An 18,143-nucleotide genomic window follows, 5' to 3' on the forward strand; every position below is an offset into this window, starting at 1 on the left:
TGGCTTTGAATCTTGCTTTCACTCTCCACCTCAGGACATGACTGTGACTGACAAAAGCTTACATCAAAGCCAGATTCCTGTGTCACAGCTGAATTTCAAATCTGAATTTTACCATTGGCATGACAGAGGAAATCTGTCTTCATTTAGGAGTTATCTTCTGAGACAGAATTCCAAATCTAGCGATAAAAAGAGGGGGAATAATTAAAATATGAAAGTCAATGATAGGGCAAATAAGCATGGCATTAATTTTGCCAGGGTTAGGGATTAGAGCTCCCGCAGAGGCCACCCACACTAAAAACATATGCTGTCGTACTATAAAGCACTTTGGATAAAAGCTTCTACTCGATGGCATTTGCATAAATTAAATTACATCACTCTAAAGTGTCACTGCTTAACTAATATAATTCTTCTTCCTGTGATAAAATAGATATTATTGTGTTATATGCTGTTGGTGGCAAGTTGATGAGGAGTCTAATCACTCACATGTTCACCTTTTTACACGTGCTTTGACAACAAACTAAACCAAGAAACAGTACACCTCAGGCAGTGTAGCCAATCACAGCTCAGAGCTGATCTGTAGACTGAGCTGCATCCTGCCTGTTTAATATGAGACATCTGGAAGGCTATATGGATTTAACGGTTAACAGGTGTTGTTTGTGTGATCAAGAGAGTTGCATATGAGCAAATTCATTGGTGCGTGCTTATGATAGCATGTGTGTGCATGTGTGTGTGCGTGAGAGAGAAAGAGAAAGAGAGAAAGAGAGAGAGAGAGAGAGAGAGAGAGAAAGGGAGTATCTGGTGTTTCTCTCGTTATGCACCCCTCACCTAATTACTTGTGTGCTTGTGTGTATGTGGGAGTGTGCATGTTCATATATTTGTTTGTGAACATATTTATCTGTGTATATTTCTGACTGTGTGTTTCTTTTCCTTTAATCTACAAATGCATTTTTTGGTTGCATGCATGTGTGTCTATGTGTGTCTATGTGTGTGTGTGTGTGTGTGTGTGTGTGTGTGTGTGTGTGTGTGTGTGTCTTGTTTGTTTTATAATCTCTCATTATTGTGTGTCTCTTCCCACATGTGTTCATTTGTGTGTCTTTGTGTATGTTCTTATACAGTATGTATGTATGTGTGTGCATGTGTGTGCACATTCTATGGAGTGAATTAGTGCACAGCGGCTTTGTGCTCCGCTCGCTGCCTGTTGCTCAGCAGGCCTGTGTGGATCCATGGAGAGACTTGCAGGCGTTTTGCTCTGTAGCGCAGTGGAAAGGCTCACGTTGCCGCAGCGCCCGCCAACCCTACCAGCAGCCTGGCTGTGTTGCCATGGCGACCAAATTTGTGCAGTGTCTGGCTCTCTCTCTCTCTCTCTCTCTCTCACTCTCTCTTCCTAGTTTTCTCTCTCTTTCTCATAGCTCACCCCCCTGCACGCCTTCATTTTCTCTCACTTTCTCTCCTTCACAACTCATAGCCCCCCCTCCCCATCCCTCCACCCCCCACATTATTTTCTCTCTCTCACTCTCTCTCTCTCTCTTAACAGCTCCCCCTTTCTTTTTCTCTCTCTCACTCTTTCTTTCTATCCTGCCACTCACCCCCCCCTCCACCCCCCCTCCTCCATGCACACACACTCTATAACAGTGGCAGCCAATGGAACGGCGCCATCCAATCAGACACGTTTGCATAACGAGCTTGTTATGCAGAGGCCTGTGGTTGCAGAGCCGGTGCTCCAGCACCCGTCTAGACAAATCTCATTTATGCATAAGAAGAAGAGGAGAGAGAGAGAGTAAATTGAAGATTGTAGATGGGGGATGGGAGTGGGGGTGGGGATGGAGGAGGGAGAAGCAAGCAAGCAGAACCACTGTTGACTTGAGAGCAACTGCAAAGACAAGGTGGAACTGTGCAACAACCCCACCGTGGCCCACAGTTCAATGATAGACACACATCATAGGACCAGAGAGGACACTGGTGGCAACAAAGAGGGTGACTCTACTTTCAGAGGGAAGAAAATCAGATAAGTGCTGATAATGCAATCAAATTAGATTCTTCCCCATAATGGCTTAGCCTTAGGGAGATTGCATAGCATGCCACAGAAAATATCAAATGAGCCAAGAAGTGGATATTCAATAAAATGTAGTTCACCAAAAAATACTGCTGTAAAAACACTATGGCTTCTGAACAATTGCCTCTTCTTTTTTCCCAGAAATCAGCAACAGCTCTTTGTTGACTCACAATCCCAGAGAGGATATTGAACTTATAAAAACAAGATACAGGCTCATCCCAGCCTGACTTCATTTCAGCAAAATGTTAAAGCTACAAGCAGCTCTTCACAGCCTTGTGGAGGTTTTATGGTGGCAAAACCACAGCATCTCCTTTTCCAATAAAATTAACAGGCTTTCTATAAACCCAAATTCCATTGATTTAGTAGATCTTTTTCTTAAAAAGGGCACAGAATATCTCTCCATGTCTACACAGCTCCTTTGTTTCTGCTGCTGATGAGAAAAAGACAAAGGCAGTCTCTCCCTGGCTACCATTCCTCCCACCAGTAACTCTGACCCACGACTGGGATGTACCACTGACAGTCTCTGACCCCAATTGACTTTTGGCCCTTGTTTGACACCAACCCTTGGGGAGCGATTGGAAGTGAATTACAGCAGCAGTGGTTCCTCGGTGGGAGGGCAAGAGAGAAAGAAAGAAAGAAAGAGAGAAAGAAAGAAAGAAAGAAAGAAAGAAAGAAAGAAAGAAAGAAAGAAAGAAAGAAAGAAAGAAAGAAAGAAAGAAAAGAAAGAAAGAAAGAAAGAAAGGAAGAAAGAAAGAAAGAAAGAAAGAGCTGCAAATTGCTATGACGCAAAGGCAGTAACAAAAGCAGAGCGGCATCACGATCAAGGCGAAGTGAGGTGATGCGTGTAAGAGACAAGAGGGGAGAGGGAAGGGAGAGGAGAATACAGAGCAGAGTCTGTGTGTGAAAGGGAAGAGAAGAGAAGAGTGTCAGAGGGAGTCCCCCCCCTCATTAGCTCGGTGAGACCCAGAGCTCAGTGTTTACCACAAGCAGCCAAAGGGCCGGGTGGCAGCCTGGCCAGCCAAGCTCCTCACAGCACTGCTGGCAACTCCAGCCAGCAGAGGGGAACATCCTGGCTATGTCACTGACACTGTTAAAGTCACTGCCAACACAGGCGGGAATCACACTGGGAATACAGTTCAGTGCATTCCTGTAATCATTGAATGAAAATTCATTATAGCTTCAAGGTTTGGTTAAATTTTCCAGAGAAAGTAGAAGTGGGTGAGGCTTAAGAGTTTGCTTCTCGTCTATGTAATCAATGCAACCAGACAGCGTTATGTTAAAGGTGTTGCCCATAGTAACAAACCCACACGTAGCCTAATTATCACCCGACTGCAGTTTACCTCAGCTCTTTTACTTCATCTTTTACGTTTTATGGTGTTGCATCGTATTCTGTAACTTGTCAGATTCTGTGACCTAATTAAGAAACTTAGTCTTCGAGATGTTTTGTGTAGAAGTCCAGTTCCCCTCGGAGTGAGAACTTAATTTAGGTTATGATTAGGCTTTTAAAGATGTCTGGTTAGAGTTAGAGTTGAGATCAGATGAGGGTATGATGAAAAACAGCCGGTGACAAGATTTAAACACAAGAAAACGCAGAAATTTTGCTCTCATCAATGTAATTTCCAGCAGCAGTCAACAGTCTTCAGTGAAAAAGCTCTGATAAAACCACCGTGTGCTACCTGTCCAGCACCAAACAGTAGACAGTAGTCAGAGGTAGTGACTGGCTGGTGAACAGGGGAACATAAGAGACATATTTACACTAGACTTAAATGGCCAGAGATACAACTCTGAAAGAATGCTTTTTTTTTTCTTTTTTTTTTTTGCTTTATGCTAATTTTGTTTTGTGCATAATTGCTAACACAGTTGCCATAACAACTTTAGAAGGTGATAATAATTCAGATGTTGTGAAATAACATGAACTCCCTGTTGCAAATAAAACAATTATTAAGAAGTAATACAACACATCCTGGCACAATTCAATGCACTTTGGGGTTTCGGCTGCTACATCTTAGCCTACATTGACTGGTAACCATGGACTGTAAAATAAACACTGGGCATAGCCGCTGTGACGTCACCCATTGGTTTGTGGACTCCTATTTTGAAACCTCGAGTTTGCACTGTAATTGTCACCATCAAGATGATAGAGCTGGGGCTAACACTAGTGGCACAGTGGATTTACAGTATATGGTTAACTGTGATAATGCAATTTTTTCTCTAACAAGAATCAGGCTTAAAGCCATTAAAACAAAATTTACATACCAGAAAATACTGTATGAGACTCCTTACAGTGTCTTTTAGTATAATCATTTGCTGAATGAGACTTTTTACCTAACTATTACAATTAGATTTCATGAACAGAAAACAAACTGAAATAAAAATGGCTATAGCTACGACTGTACTCGCCTTGCCTGTGACAGCACCCACCTGTCACTCAAATTGGCTAACCTATTAATTATGCATAACTTTAAGGCTCAATACAATTTGAACGAGTGAGACATATATAAAAACTCATAATAAAGTTGTCATGGATTAGGAAATTAGCTATAGCCTAGAGACCAAAACAGCCTCTAAACATATTTAGTTCTGCTGTGAAATTGGGCATTTTGGCATTTCCTCATTGGCTTCATTTTTCAGGCCCAGAGGTTGCCACTTGCTGGCAATGTAAGCTTCTTTTTGGCTAATTTTAGCTAATTTTACATAGTTATTCCAGTATAACACTTTACTGGGTCAATAATGAGTCCTCACTACTTAACATTTCCATCATTCTGTATTTATCACTCTTTAGCAAAAGTAACAAAACTGGCTTAAAAAAATCATAATTGTTAAGGCTGGAAGCAGTTCAAACCTCCAACCTGTTGTATAAATGTTGGAAAATAAAGGCTAGAAAAGCTAGGTTGTCAAAACAACTCTGTCACAGCTCTGACTCCCACTGCTACCTTGGCATCGACACTGTACTTCTGACATGCAGTCCCTGCTATCAGCACTAACACCACTAGCACATATCTACACTCTAAACTGGCACTTGGTGTCCACAGCTTACACTGGCAATAACGGTGACACCGCTGCCAACCTCCCCTAAGCCAGAGACAGTCCACTGCCTCTCATTTAGATTACAGAAGGAGTCCAGCAGCCAAAACACACCTTTGATCCAATTGCAGAGACATCAAAAGAGCGATGGCTTGAGAAATAGAGAAAGTGGGGTACAGCTTGAGCCAAAAAAGGCCTGCCAAGCCGCTGTGTCCGGGGTCATGACAGATGGTATTGAGCGTGAATTACACCTTACCTCCTTTTTCCTCTTCTTAACTTTGGGCATTTTCCCTTCTTTCATCTTTTTGGGCTTCTTCTTCTTTTGTTGTTTGAGTGACTCATCATCAGAGAAGAAGCTGTCGAGCGGCGTGAGGGGAACAGTGTTTCGTTCAACTTCGTCATCCTCATCTAGACACACAGAGACAAAATATTACCTGCTTTAGAAAGTCAGAGTGAGATGAGAAATTAACACTTAGAGCAAAGCGTCCTGGAAAAGTCTGGAGAGGTTGGCTACTGTCGAGTTTGTTTAGTCCGCAGCCAATCTGGCTTGTAAGGAGCATACATTTTTCTATTGGCAAATGGTATTTGGCTTGTGCTGCAACCATTAATCAATTAACAGAAAATGTATTAAATGAACTGATGATAATTCTAGTGATTGATTAAACATAAAGGTATTAAATATTTTCTGGTGACTGCTCAAATCAAATATGAGGTTTGTTTCTTTGTTACAGTGTAAATGAAATACCTCATGGACTATTGGTTGGACAAGATATTGATTTGAAGACATCACATTGGGTTCCAATCATTTTTGACTATGGCTTTTTTCTGATCTTTTTCTATCTTATAAACAATGATTGGTCAATAAGATAAAAAGAGATTAACCAACAGTAAGAATTAGTTGCAGGCCTGGTAAACTGAAAATATGACAAAGTGAAAAGTCAATCAATGTCAGGGCAGCAGGAGCACTTGACAAAATAAACCTCATAATTACACATCATTGAGTGTGGATCAACGTTGAGCGCAAATAGATGGAGTGCCTGCTCTACCGCTAAATGGGAACTCCCTGGAGGACCACTGAGGTATACTGAGCATATCTTCTGCCTTTAATGCTTGCTGGGACTAAAGCGACCTGCTGCTGGTTGTCAGCTGTACTGTCTCAAAGCTGCTGTGTACAAACGTGCTGACTGCTGAGCGCAGCAGACTTCAGTGATGCCATAGTGGGTCACAGAGGAGTAAGTAAGGGAAAGACAATCCCAAACAATACATCACTATAAGGAGACACACAAAGAAATACACACAGGATGCAACCGGCCTGTAAAGGTTGATATCATTCTCTTTCTCCCTCCGTATCTCCGACTGTCTTTCTGTCTTTTTCAGTCTATCCATCTGCGTGTCTCCCTTGCTCTCTGCGTCTCACACAGACAGACTGGAGGGCATGAAATATGCAGCACATGTATCAGAGTCAATCAGCCAACACTAGCCCTGCAGTCTACCACTCGAGTGAGAGATTGGGGAGGAGGGATTCCTGTGTAGTAGACACACAAACCTCACCAACCACTTATCTTCTATTTAGCAAAGCTAGCGGGAGGTAACCCCACACACACACACACACACACACACACACTAGTGGCTTCAAAGCTTTAATCAGAGGCAATGACAGGCTCATTGTGTTTCTTCTGACCACTAGATGAACTGTGTCACCACTTCTTTAGTGTTAATTGGGGGTAACGTACCCATTATTTTTGTAGTGAAGCTGCTTACCGATGACATTTTTTCACAGATATTAATTACCTTAAAATGTGACTACGGTTATGTTAAAATGAAGGTGCTTTTTCCCTCCAGCACAGACTCACATGTTTCTCTCCTTTTTATTTCTCTCTTTCTAAATAAAGCCTTCAGATTATGTATTCACTACCTCAAACAGGAAGCCCTTTTATGTCTCAGATGTACATTCGCTGTATCTATGTCATGATGGGAACACAGAAAGCCTCACATCTCTCTTAGACACACAGATGATGACATGGCTCAGATGCAGATGGAGATGGGCCTGAATTAGAGAAAGCACACAGTCCATCATTTCACACCTTTTTTTTTCCACTGGCAAACTATAATTTACAGGTAGAGCACACATGGCTGATTAGATAAACCAGATGATGCCAGAGTGTATCCCTTGCTCTGATTTCTGTACAATAAATCATTCAAATTTGACAGTGGTGTTGCAGTGTTACTGATGTAGGGTTTAAAACTTTGATATGTGGACTAAGTCGTTTTGGTCCCATGCCAACATTATGGCTCTGGGGATGGCAATGTCAATCTGTTGATCTTTCCACTGCTGAAATATTTCAACACCTATTTGATGGATTGCCATGAAATTTTGTACTGACATCCATGATCCCCCAGAGGATTAATCCTACAGGCTTAGGTGGTTGACATTTCTAGCACCACCAGGTGGTCAAAGTTTTTACTTATCTTGTGAAAATATCTCAACATCTACAAAATGGATTGGCACAAAACTTTGTACGGCTCATGGTTCCCAGATGATGTATCCTAATCACTTCGACGAGCCCCTGACTTTCCACTAGTGCCATCATGAGATTGAGTTATCAGCAGATGGATTGCCATGAAATTTGATACAGACATTCATTATCTCCAGATGAGATGAGTCAGGTGGTCTCCTGACTTTTACTCCAGCACCATAATCCAAACGTTTTTTTTTAAATATATCTAATACTTTGGTTTATGGTTGATACCTACGTAACAAACGGTCTCTCAGTCATTTAATTTAATTTTTATGTAATATAATGCAATTAACAAAAAAATAAACAAAAGATGTCTGTGTTTTACACCTGCACTGCCTTATAATCTGAACCCTTCCTACAGTAAATGGCGTGTGAATTCCACAGAGGGAAAGCCATCAGGGGAATGATAATCTTTCTTCCTGGTGAGTGGACCAGACTGTGCCAGGAGAGGGGGGGAGGTCGCCCAGTCATGTGGCACAGGGAGGTCTGGCACCAGATTCTGTTAGAAAAAGGACCAAAGCTCCACTTGGCACTCAAGCCTTGTGTAAAGTGCAGACGGATGGCAGAGACACAGTCCTGACCTTCCTACAAGGGCTTGGCCATTGGACTGACCCATTATGAGGGAGATTCATGAGCAACTCCCAAGTGAGGAGACTTGAGTTTACTGGAAAACACATTAGCCGTTTCTCTGTTGGCCACTATGTGGAAATACCCACTTAATGTTGCCCTGCATTGCTTGCCATGAAGGAGGAGGGGAAAAGAAAGAGCCAAAGGTTTTCTCCTCTTCATTGATTAAGTGCTTATAGCTCAAACGCCTTCAGACAGACATCCATATACTATTATTAGAAAATGTAATCATGAAAGTGATGAAAGAATATAACCCAAATATCACCATTAAAATCATATCTGTTACAGACAATTTTATGCACAAGATCATTTAATGTGCAATGAAACGCAGATATAAAACACTCTTGAACGCAGCACAACTCAACTGCAAATACACATTAAAAAAGCATCGCTCATGCACGAGCGACGTGCACGCGCAGCAGGAATAAAATGGTGTCAACTTTCACAGTGAGGGATCCATAAATAGACCCTTTTCCAATTGGGGATAACATTTGTAGGCACACAAAAGCCCGTGATAATCTTTCAATTTTAGGGAAGAACAAAACAATTAAAACAGAAAACACAATGGAACAATCTGTGACAGTGTAAGCACCCAGAGTGAAACAAAGGGAATTAGGACACTTTATATGCCACAACAAATAAAGGCTGTGATAGGACAGCTTTTGGGGGTCTAAAGTTCCCCTGGGATGTGCTTTGACATTGTTGTGTTTTAATTGCATGCAAGCATCTTGATGAAGGGAAAAATCTGACCTGGATTCCTGACCTTGTCTGTCACTTTGATGCCTGTTGATGGAGGCTGTGAAACTATCTGAAAACAACTTCTATATCAGTGGCATAACAAGGGGATTTTCAACACTTTGTATATGGATAATGACACGATGAGAAGAAAGATAAAAACAGATGATGGCAAAGATATTGACCATTGTTACTGAAAACCTATTATAATGTCAGAATAGCAGCTCTTTATTGCCTTGTGGTATAGCTTCAGAAAGGTAGGTCAACTAATGTTCTACATGTTTATCCTTCTCTACAATGTATCCGTTATCAGGGTGTCATCATAAAGCAATATAGAGTAATGGAGTCCCTTTATAGCCAACAACACAAAAGAAGCTAAATCATATCAAAGCAGACATATAAAGTAATTTCAACTCACACATGAAAAACGTTTTGATTTTTCAAACTGGATTACTCACATATCTTCACTTGCCTCTTGCCATTGTCAATTGCACCTTTCCTCTCTCGTGCATGCTTAGCCAACTACTGGGTTATTGGGGACACGCATCAGTGATTGTGTTCTCCCTCAGGCTACGGCTGGCAGCCATAGATGATGCCTCAACTGCTCAACGCTCTCTTCTCTGTTTCTTACCTTCCTTTTCTCTCTGCCTGCCTGCCTGCCTTTTTTTTTTTCTCTCCGTATTGAAAACCTCCACATGCACACCTGCTGGTATTAATGTGGCTTATCAAAAAAATATCCCATAAATTATCCTCACAGAAAGAACAAAGCATTGTCGAGAGCAACGCTGAGGTATTTTCAAAAAGCAGTCTCTGGATAGAAATCACATCTATAAAAGGGTAAACCAATTTAGTCATAAGGTTATATTATGATTCACATCCTTTTTTAGTGACAGTGGAAGAAATTTATCAGTTTTAGAGTTTCAGGATCTTCATAAAACACATGCAAGATTAGCAAAAATTGAACCATGGCATCTCAGCTGTGTGACATTTGATTTCGGGACAGTTACACAACATTGCCAATCCATCACATGATTAAACAAAACCAATGTGAGTAAAAGATTTCTCATCTTTTTGTCACAAACACACCTGGACCCCTTTCTCTCTTATGTCTCCAGTATCTATTAGCAACACTAATGAAATACAGTAGGCCTATAGACTATACTGTATTTTATAAAGAGGTAAACCTACTATTGGAGACAACATTTCACTAGATTTTTACATTCCCAACCTTTCTTTCAAACTCACTCTATTATTATAACCAGAAAACTTTCCCCCTATTGTGACGTGAAAGGAAAGCTGAGGGTAAAGCAGCATCTTTTATGTCGTGCCCTTGACATTAAACCATCAAATCGTCTGACGCTCAAAGAAGCTGGAGGAAGAATAAAAGATGAAAATCTGTGGATCTGTTGACTGAGGTGGTTAAACTGACACCATGTCTTAAATATTGCCTGTCTGTGTCCAGTCGGATGCAACAGTGGAGCAACTCATGACACACTGGACCAGGAAACAGACCTGGTTTGACACAGATTTTAATAAATCTACATTCAAATTGTATCTGCTTCTTTTGTTGTACTATTCTGAATTATTTCACCTGGCTTTTTTTTTTACGATGTGTTTTTGTAAAGCACTTTGCAGCATTGTTTTGGGGACTGTTGTAGAAATAAAGTTTATTATCATCATTATTATTTTAATTAAATAATAGGCATAGCTGCTATAGCCCTACAGCAAAGATACCCCACAGCTGGTTTACCTAATCACAGAAGTCAAAGGAACATTTTAATTGAATACAATCAATGAAGCATCAATTTAACTCAATACTGTGTCATCCTTAATTGATTGAAGGTGTCATCTCAGTAGCAGGCCCACAGATAATCAACAGAAAGGTTGCTGGTGTGGACAAACTTACAAAAAGAAAACAAAGCAGCCATAAGTTACCAAATGGATTCTTATACAGGCTTACAGATTAAGGTCACATTTAAAGGAGGAAAAAAAATGACGTATGTAGTACAGTTGGTGTATTGCCAGGATGGTTGACAGATAAATTGCCCGGTCACGAAGCCACCATGTAAACTGAAATGAGCTATGGGTTACTGTTAATTCCACTTAGTCCACAAACAAGCTGACCATGGTCACCAAACAGGACACTAGGTCTGACAGTGAGGAGCACATTTTGATAAGCACTGTTTACTGTAGCCTACACGTGGCTTTCACACCTCTGCGGCCATGCAGTGCAAAGAAAAGAAAAAGAAAAGAAAAGAAGAAAAAAAATGAAAGTTGGAGCAGCCTCCTGATCACAAGTGGAAACAGCAGCGCATCTTCTAGCCTATAACAAAATGAACACGGATGCTGTCACTGTAGCCCATTTCTACTTAAAAGCATATGCACACATTAATTGAGAATGGCAGCAATCATCGCAGCACAACACTGACACTGCACCCAAATACACTGCCATGTTTTGGGCTTTTTTTTTTTTTTTTTTTTTTTTTTTAAACAGCTTTCTGAAACAAACTTGAGTGTTTTTTTTTTAGGACTTGCTCGCAAGCCATTCACTTGTACACGCATGCAGCCCTGTGAAAGAAAAAAAAAATCAGCCTTTAGAAAAGCATGCAAGCAGGGTTTTTCATCATTCGCCAAAAATCAGGCTGGATGTGAGGACAGCCGGGCAAAATACAGGAGAAGAAAAAAAAACACGTTCCCACCTTTAAGACACTAGGTCGTGCAAAAAATAATAGCATGACTCTGCTTATTGCACCCCACCCCTCCTCCTCCTCCTCTCTGGTCTCAGGAACGCAGGACAAGCCCTTTTCCCCGCATTCAAGGCGTAGCGGCGCAAAATAATCTGAAGGACACCCCGCCTCCCCCCCCCTCTTTCCCTCACCTGGCATATCGTCTTCAAAATCCATGTCGTCTTGTCCCTCGTCTTCATTACTCAGCGACCCCGGCATCTTTATCTCATAGCCCCCAAACCCCCTTTTAGGTTGAGAATACAGAAAGTTAACCCTCCAGACGCCGCAGCCCCGTTTCTTTCTTCACCCAAAAAGAAATCTATTCGTCGCTCAGTTAGAATTTTCTTTTTCTTTTTTTTTTTTTTTTTTATTAATTTTTTTTTTTGCAGTGGATCTATGGTTTTTTATCTTCAAGAGTTAAAAAAATATAATAATAATAAAAAAAACATTTACATTTTTTTTTTCCACTGATCTCTATCCAGGTCTTCCAGTCTGAAAAATAAGAAAGACAAAAATGGAACACACATGCCCAGATTGTGACGTCTGGTCTGTTGCCATGACGATGCATCCCATAATCTCACCCACAACTAGTTAGTCATGCTCTCCTAGTTACCACTTCAACTAGTAGTGTGCATAAAAATAAAAAAATAAAAGAGGGAGAGGGAGAGAGAGAGAGAGAGAGAGAGAGAGAGAGAGGGAAAGAAACACAGCAGCGACAACGCCATGTGCCACTAATAGGAGGATACACTCTCTCCTGTCCCTTGCCTATTTCCTATTTGGAAGAATTGACACATAAAACTTCTCTTTTCTGGAGAGAAAAAAAAATACAATAGCAGCTTCTAAAGACTAAAATGTTTAAGCATAATAATTATCTTTTATCTAATCTGCTGGTAAAAATAAATTAATAAATAAATAAATCACACCCATCTCAGGTGGACACGAATCCAAAAAAGAAAACAAATCCAGTTTCTACATTTTGCTTCCAACTTCCACAGTTACTCCACACCAAGTCAATGCACTGAAGTGAAGACTGATGACTGCATGCTGTGAGGAGGAGTCCTGACCGCCAGTGGTCTAACTGTTGTCAAGGTTACCACAGCTGTAACACAAGATGCCCCGCAGAGCTCACCAGAGAGAGCACATGAAGTTCAACTTCACTTCATCTATCAAAATACATAAATCAAAAGCTTGAACTGTCCTGGCTGCACACACACACTGAGGTTTCATTGTTCAGTTTTATAAAGTGCAGGTGTACACATTTTAATGCCTAGCAGTCTATTTACATTATTCACTTATGTACTTTTAACTTTAATGATTATGTACATGCGAAAAGTAAGTATTCTTTCCATTAGGCTGGGTACTTCTCTCTTTGGAAATCTCAATAGAAGTCTTAAAAAAGGTGTTTAAATATCTTGTTTAAAGGCACCGCTCATTTAGATTACTACAATTCTGCATCTGAATATTAAAGTATTAAAAACTACAATGGCAGAGAAAAGGATTTGTGTTGTGTTCATAGCTGTGGTGTGTAGCTCAGCTGTGTTAACACCAGAGGAAAAGTATATAATTTAAAAAAACAACAACGCTGATTTATTTTTCCTCTCTCTTTTGAAATTTTATTAAAAGGGATGTTGGCTTTAATCTTCGTCCTCTTCCTCCTCTTCGTCCTGGTTGATCTGGAAGTAGCGCAGCTCGTAGCTCTCCTTGGTGTTGGCCACCACTCTCAACCAGTCCCTGAGGTTGTTCTTTTTCAGATACTTCTTGGTGAGATACTTCAGGTACCTGGAAGAATTGAGAAGAGGGGATGAACACCGTCAACTTTTTACCCAAATATGTCATTTTCATAATTTATTCAACTTTTTAAAAATATTTTGAGCTTCGGGATATTAGGTCACACAATATTATCAATTTAATGAGAGATCAAGGTTAATATCAACATCTGCCAGTGATCATTTCCACTGTTAAATATAAAATGCACCGACAGTCACCCTCTGCTGGTGGACTTCCAAACTGAGACCCACATAGTCTGAATTCTGGTTGCATGAAATGTGTCTTTACTTTCATTCTTTGAACTGAGTTTATTCAAATTCGTGTAATTAGATTCTTTTGGTGACCTCTTGAACTTTTCTATAGTGCCATCATACCAGAGTTTAACTAACCCTACTGTATTAATCCATTGTGTTATTTAAGTGTTTGTCAAAGTAGCACAAACTGAGATGATTATTAAATGTTGCCAAAGGTGAATAAAACATTTAATTCATTGCAGTCCTGTTTTGCTGCTGAACTGTAGTGGTACACACACACACACACACACACACACACACACACACACACACACACAGGCCGAGGTTATGTTTGAGGCGATCCAAACATTTAAAAAGTTGCTCTTTCCACCCAAAATGTCCAGTTAACTCTAAATGATCCACAGCCCTTGATGCAAATAGGCCCCTTTTACACAGATGATGATTTGCCATGTCACATTTTTATTTCATTTAGCTGCTCTGGTTTCAGGGTCCTGGTTTCCTGCACACTGGCTCGCTGTCATGGCTTACGTCATGGTTAGATAATTCTGAGGCTATGTGGGAAAATTGTTTTCAGAGCTTGAACTTCCTACTTTCCAAAAGGGTAAATGTAAAACATTTAAATGGCAAAGACATTATTGGAAACTTTGGAAAAGCTTTCAATTACTGAAATCTCAGTTTTCACAACACAATGATGAGAAAACTGTTCAAAACTAAGTATATTCATACTGTTAACTGCAGCAGTCTCTTAACAACTATGTGCTTCAGTTTTGGGATGTGATTACCTCATTTTATAATACCCAAAACTCTAAATTTATGGACGAACCCTGAAGCACTTCCAAGCTCACTTATACTCAGATTCTTTTATATTCACAATACATAATACATATAATATAATACATTCAGTTGTGAATGGCTTCTTTTTTAAATACACATTTTAGGCTCCATTCTCAAATTCTCAACATCCTAAGTACAAAAGGCACAGACTCCAGGGAGGCCAATCATTCAAAATAATTGATTCCCAAACCTGCATGAGACCTGCTGGTGGAATACAGCAGGAAAAAGAAAATGCTGCTGGCTAAACAAACACAATGTGTTAGCTCACCAGCCTGACAAGGTCATGCCAGTGGTGCATGTTGATCGAGAAAACAGCTGACCGCAGCCTCAACTCTCTGGGAAATGGTGAACTACAAACCCTTCATATCTACATTTCTACTCTACAGAGGTGAGCTCTACATTCAACAGATATATTTACAGGTGGAGTATCGCCACAAGATCTAGCCTCAATTAAAATGAGCACCGGTGAAGTTCGACTTATTTGGTGATTTTTAATGTCGTCACTATTGTAGTTCTTTATGCTCCAAGTAGATGAAAACCCCTGCCTGAAGACCTGAGAGAGACCTCCACACTCAACTATTTAAACAGACTAAAAATATTACTTTTCACAACAGCCAATGGCCACTGTGTGTGTGTGTGTGTGTGTATTTTGACATTTGCATATTCTGCATTGATTCAAAATGTGAATGCACTAAATCCTGTTGATGCATATTTATCTTCTGCAAGTACACTTTCACAAGCATATTTTTATTTTACGATTGGATTTTATTTTATGTAAAGCCCTGTGTATGAAATGTGCTGTGTAAATAAAGTTTGACTTGAGTTATTTGCAGTCAAGTACTCCTTATTTTAAAGCCAGTAATATTGAATAATCCCTCCCTACATATTACTTCCTCACTAATTACTGCTGTTATCAAGTTCAGAGACCTTTTCAAATTAGACATGTCACACTTCTGTCACAGTGTCTTTGCTGCCCTGTTGCAAGCACTGTTCAGATCAGCTGTTGAGAATCATGAGATGGAAAAAAAAAAAAAAAATCCAGTCAACTGATAAAACATGACAGAGTTGAACTGAATTGTTTTACCTCTTTGAGAAGGGAACTTCAGAGTTCACTGCGATCTTGCTCTTGCTCCTCTCAATGGACACCACTCCACCACCAAGGTTTCCGGCTTTGCCATTCACCTTGATGCGCTCCTGCAGGAACTGCTCCTGTAAACAGAGAGGATACAAGAAGTCAGGCATTGCAAAAGGGATAGTACACACAACCCTGAACAGACAAAAGCTGTTGGAATAAGAAATGTTATATCAAACGGTGTGATGCACTTACCTTGCGAGGCAGCTTGATTCATAAGATCATATGAAAATCCCTCCTGTCAGGCCTTAAATGCTAGTGTCCAAACCACCGGCGGTTCAGACCAATCACTATTAGGGCTTTGTATTGTGTAAATAATTATAATACCAGTACCAATCCAAGTATCCTTACAATTATACAGATACTTCACTGGATACCCATCATGTGAATAGAAGTATTACATTTCATAAAATGCCACAACCTCTTAAGTCCTCCAAGCTTAATTTTTTTTTTAATTTTTACACAAATGCATGTTTAATGTCTTCAAAGTGGGCCTATCACTTGTTGCATTGATTGACTGTGAGCAAGTCCATACAAATAGTAATTTTCTAGCTCTGGGTGCAAAAAGGATCAATTGTAGGTATCATTTGATGAGAGAAATTTTGATACTACTCTGTATCAATTCATTTCGGTCCGCACCTTACAAAAGGTATTGAGTACTGACACCCAGCCCTGATCAGCATTCCTACTCTCATGAATCAGCTGCCTCGCAAGGTAAGACAGTAGTCACTGACGATTCATCCAATCATATGCCAAGTATGTTTTTGAAGGTGCCTGCCCCTTTTCCAACCAGTTTCCAAAGGTGATTTTTCGGATGGTTCTGTGTAACAAACCATCTGGCATGTCAGATTAGTAATGAACAGATAGAGAGTTTCTTCCAAGCACTGACAGGTGACATATTATGGATGACATCTTTGTTAGTCTCCATTTAAAACCATACTGGATGTTAGTGGCCTGCCTGTAGCCATCACATCCAATAGCTAAGGATTGATCCCTCTGATATGACAGCAGTGTAAGACACTCAGGGGTCTCTTATCTGACAGCTGCTACACACTGCACATGTCATTCTGATGAAAGATGGGACTGTTATACTCACAAAGTTGGCAGCATCCATGATCCCATCCTCAACGGGGTGAGTGCAGTCCAGGGTGAACTTCAGGATCTGCTTCTTCCTCTTCCCACCTTGTTTCCTGACCACCTGCTTTTTCTGGGCAGAGATTATAGAAAAAGGGTGACTCAAACTGAACTAAAACCACAAAATTAAAGAAGTAGCCAGATATTGATGTCCATAGCTATACTGCTACTACCACTGTGTTTTCAGGGCTATTTATGACACCGTATTCAGTTTAATAATACTCATTTTTTATCATCCACGAAACTTTGCTGCCGATGTCACGTTCATCTGCTGCTAGCTAATGTTAGCAACAACAGATTAGCCCAACGTGGTTACAGCCGACATCGTAAAATAAGCTTTAAAATAGGCTCAAAACATTCACAGCACATTTAATAAGGTACACTGATAATATACACTCCCGCCAATGAAGAGAATAAGATAAAATATATCGTCTATACACAGTTTATTTGATGATTTTAGTACTCACAATCGGGGCCATGGCTGACACTCTCAGCAAAAAGGAAAGGGGGACGTCTGCGCAGGGAATATAATACCCGGCCGCGCCATCGAGCGCATCGATTTATCTGAAGTCGATTAACCAAAAAGAGTGGTTTAAACCGCAGTCTATGGTTTAAACTTGAAAATAAAAGATTAGTATGAGTATTAAAAATGTAGTTCACAAGCTAAATCATGTAGCTCCTAAATAAATAGTATATGTGCAACAAGGTATCTTTTAAACTACTACCATAAACTACTAGCATATGTTTTAAATGGGAAGAATAAGATAAGATATCCAATCCAACTTTATTTTTTTAAGCACTTTAAAACAACCATAGTGGACCAAAGTGCTGTACAGAAGAAAAGACATAGCTCACATAAGGCATAGAATTGCATATATAAAAAACTCAAATAGAATAAAATTAATTAAAAGACCTAAAACATGAGTAAAAACAACAGCCATACAATAAAAACAACCAAATCAAATAAATAAAATCAATGTCTCACAAGGTGTCAAAGGCCAAGGAGAAGATATTCCTTTATTAGTCCCCCAATGGATGAATTTGCATTGTTACAGCAGCAAAGTGGACAGAAAAATAGAATACCAGAGCAGCAATAAGAAAGAATACTAGGCCTAAATACTAAGTACAAAGACAATAAGAAGAAGAATAGTAAAAATATGTAATAAAGATAATTGTGACATTATTATAGAAAGAGTTCAGTCTGCAGTCCAGTCAGTGAGCCAATATTTCCCCCAAAAAATATCTGCTCTGTGAATAATAATTAACAAGTATGTAGCCAGTGTGTTAAAGGACTTATTCATAATTTTTCAACTCTGTCTTAAAACTGTCAGGTGCCTT

The 18,143-nt window shown here is 40.0% G+C and overlaps 2 protein-coding genes across 2 annotated transcripts in view; both read right to left on the minus strand.

The window, feature by feature from the left end:
• chd5 (chromodomain helicase DNA binding protein 5) overlaps window positions 1-11,903 on the minus strand; it is a 34,402-nt gene extending 22,499 nt beyond the window's left edge. Inside the window, exons 1-2 of the mRNA XM_053315122.1 lie at window positions 11,837-11,903; window positions 5,334-5,485 (exon numbers count right to left, since the gene is read on the minus strand). Coding sequence (XP_053171097.1) covers window positions 5,334-5,485; window positions 11,837-11,903 — 219 coding nt within the window. The remainder of the gene's footprint in view (window positions 1-5,333; window positions 5,486-11,836) is intronic.
• A 1,367-nt stretch (window positions 11,904-13,270) lies between these two features.
• Window positions 13,271-17,318, minus strand: rpl22 (ribosomal protein L22). Its single transcript, XM_053315892.1, has 4 exons — window positions 17,273-17,318; window positions 16,768-16,878; window positions 15,624-15,748; window positions 13,271-13,463 (listed from the first exon to the last, which is right to left on the minus strand). Exons 1-4 carry the CDS (start codon window positions 17,282-17,284, stop codon window positions 13,319-13,321), a joined length of 393 nt encoding a protein of 130 aa, XP_053171867.1. The 5' UTR covers window positions 17,285-17,318; the 3' UTR covers window positions 13,271-13,318.
• Between the last annotated feature and the right edge of the window lie 825 nt (window positions 17,319-18,143).

The sequence above is a fragment of the Scomber japonicus genome, chromosome 3 (genome assembly GCF_027409825.1).
Source record: "Scomber japonicus isolate fScoJap1 chromosome 3, fScoJap1.pri, whole genome shotgun sequence".
Lineage (NCBI taxonomy): Eukaryota > Metazoa > Chordata > Actinopteri > Scombriformes > Scombridae > Scomber > Scomber japonicus.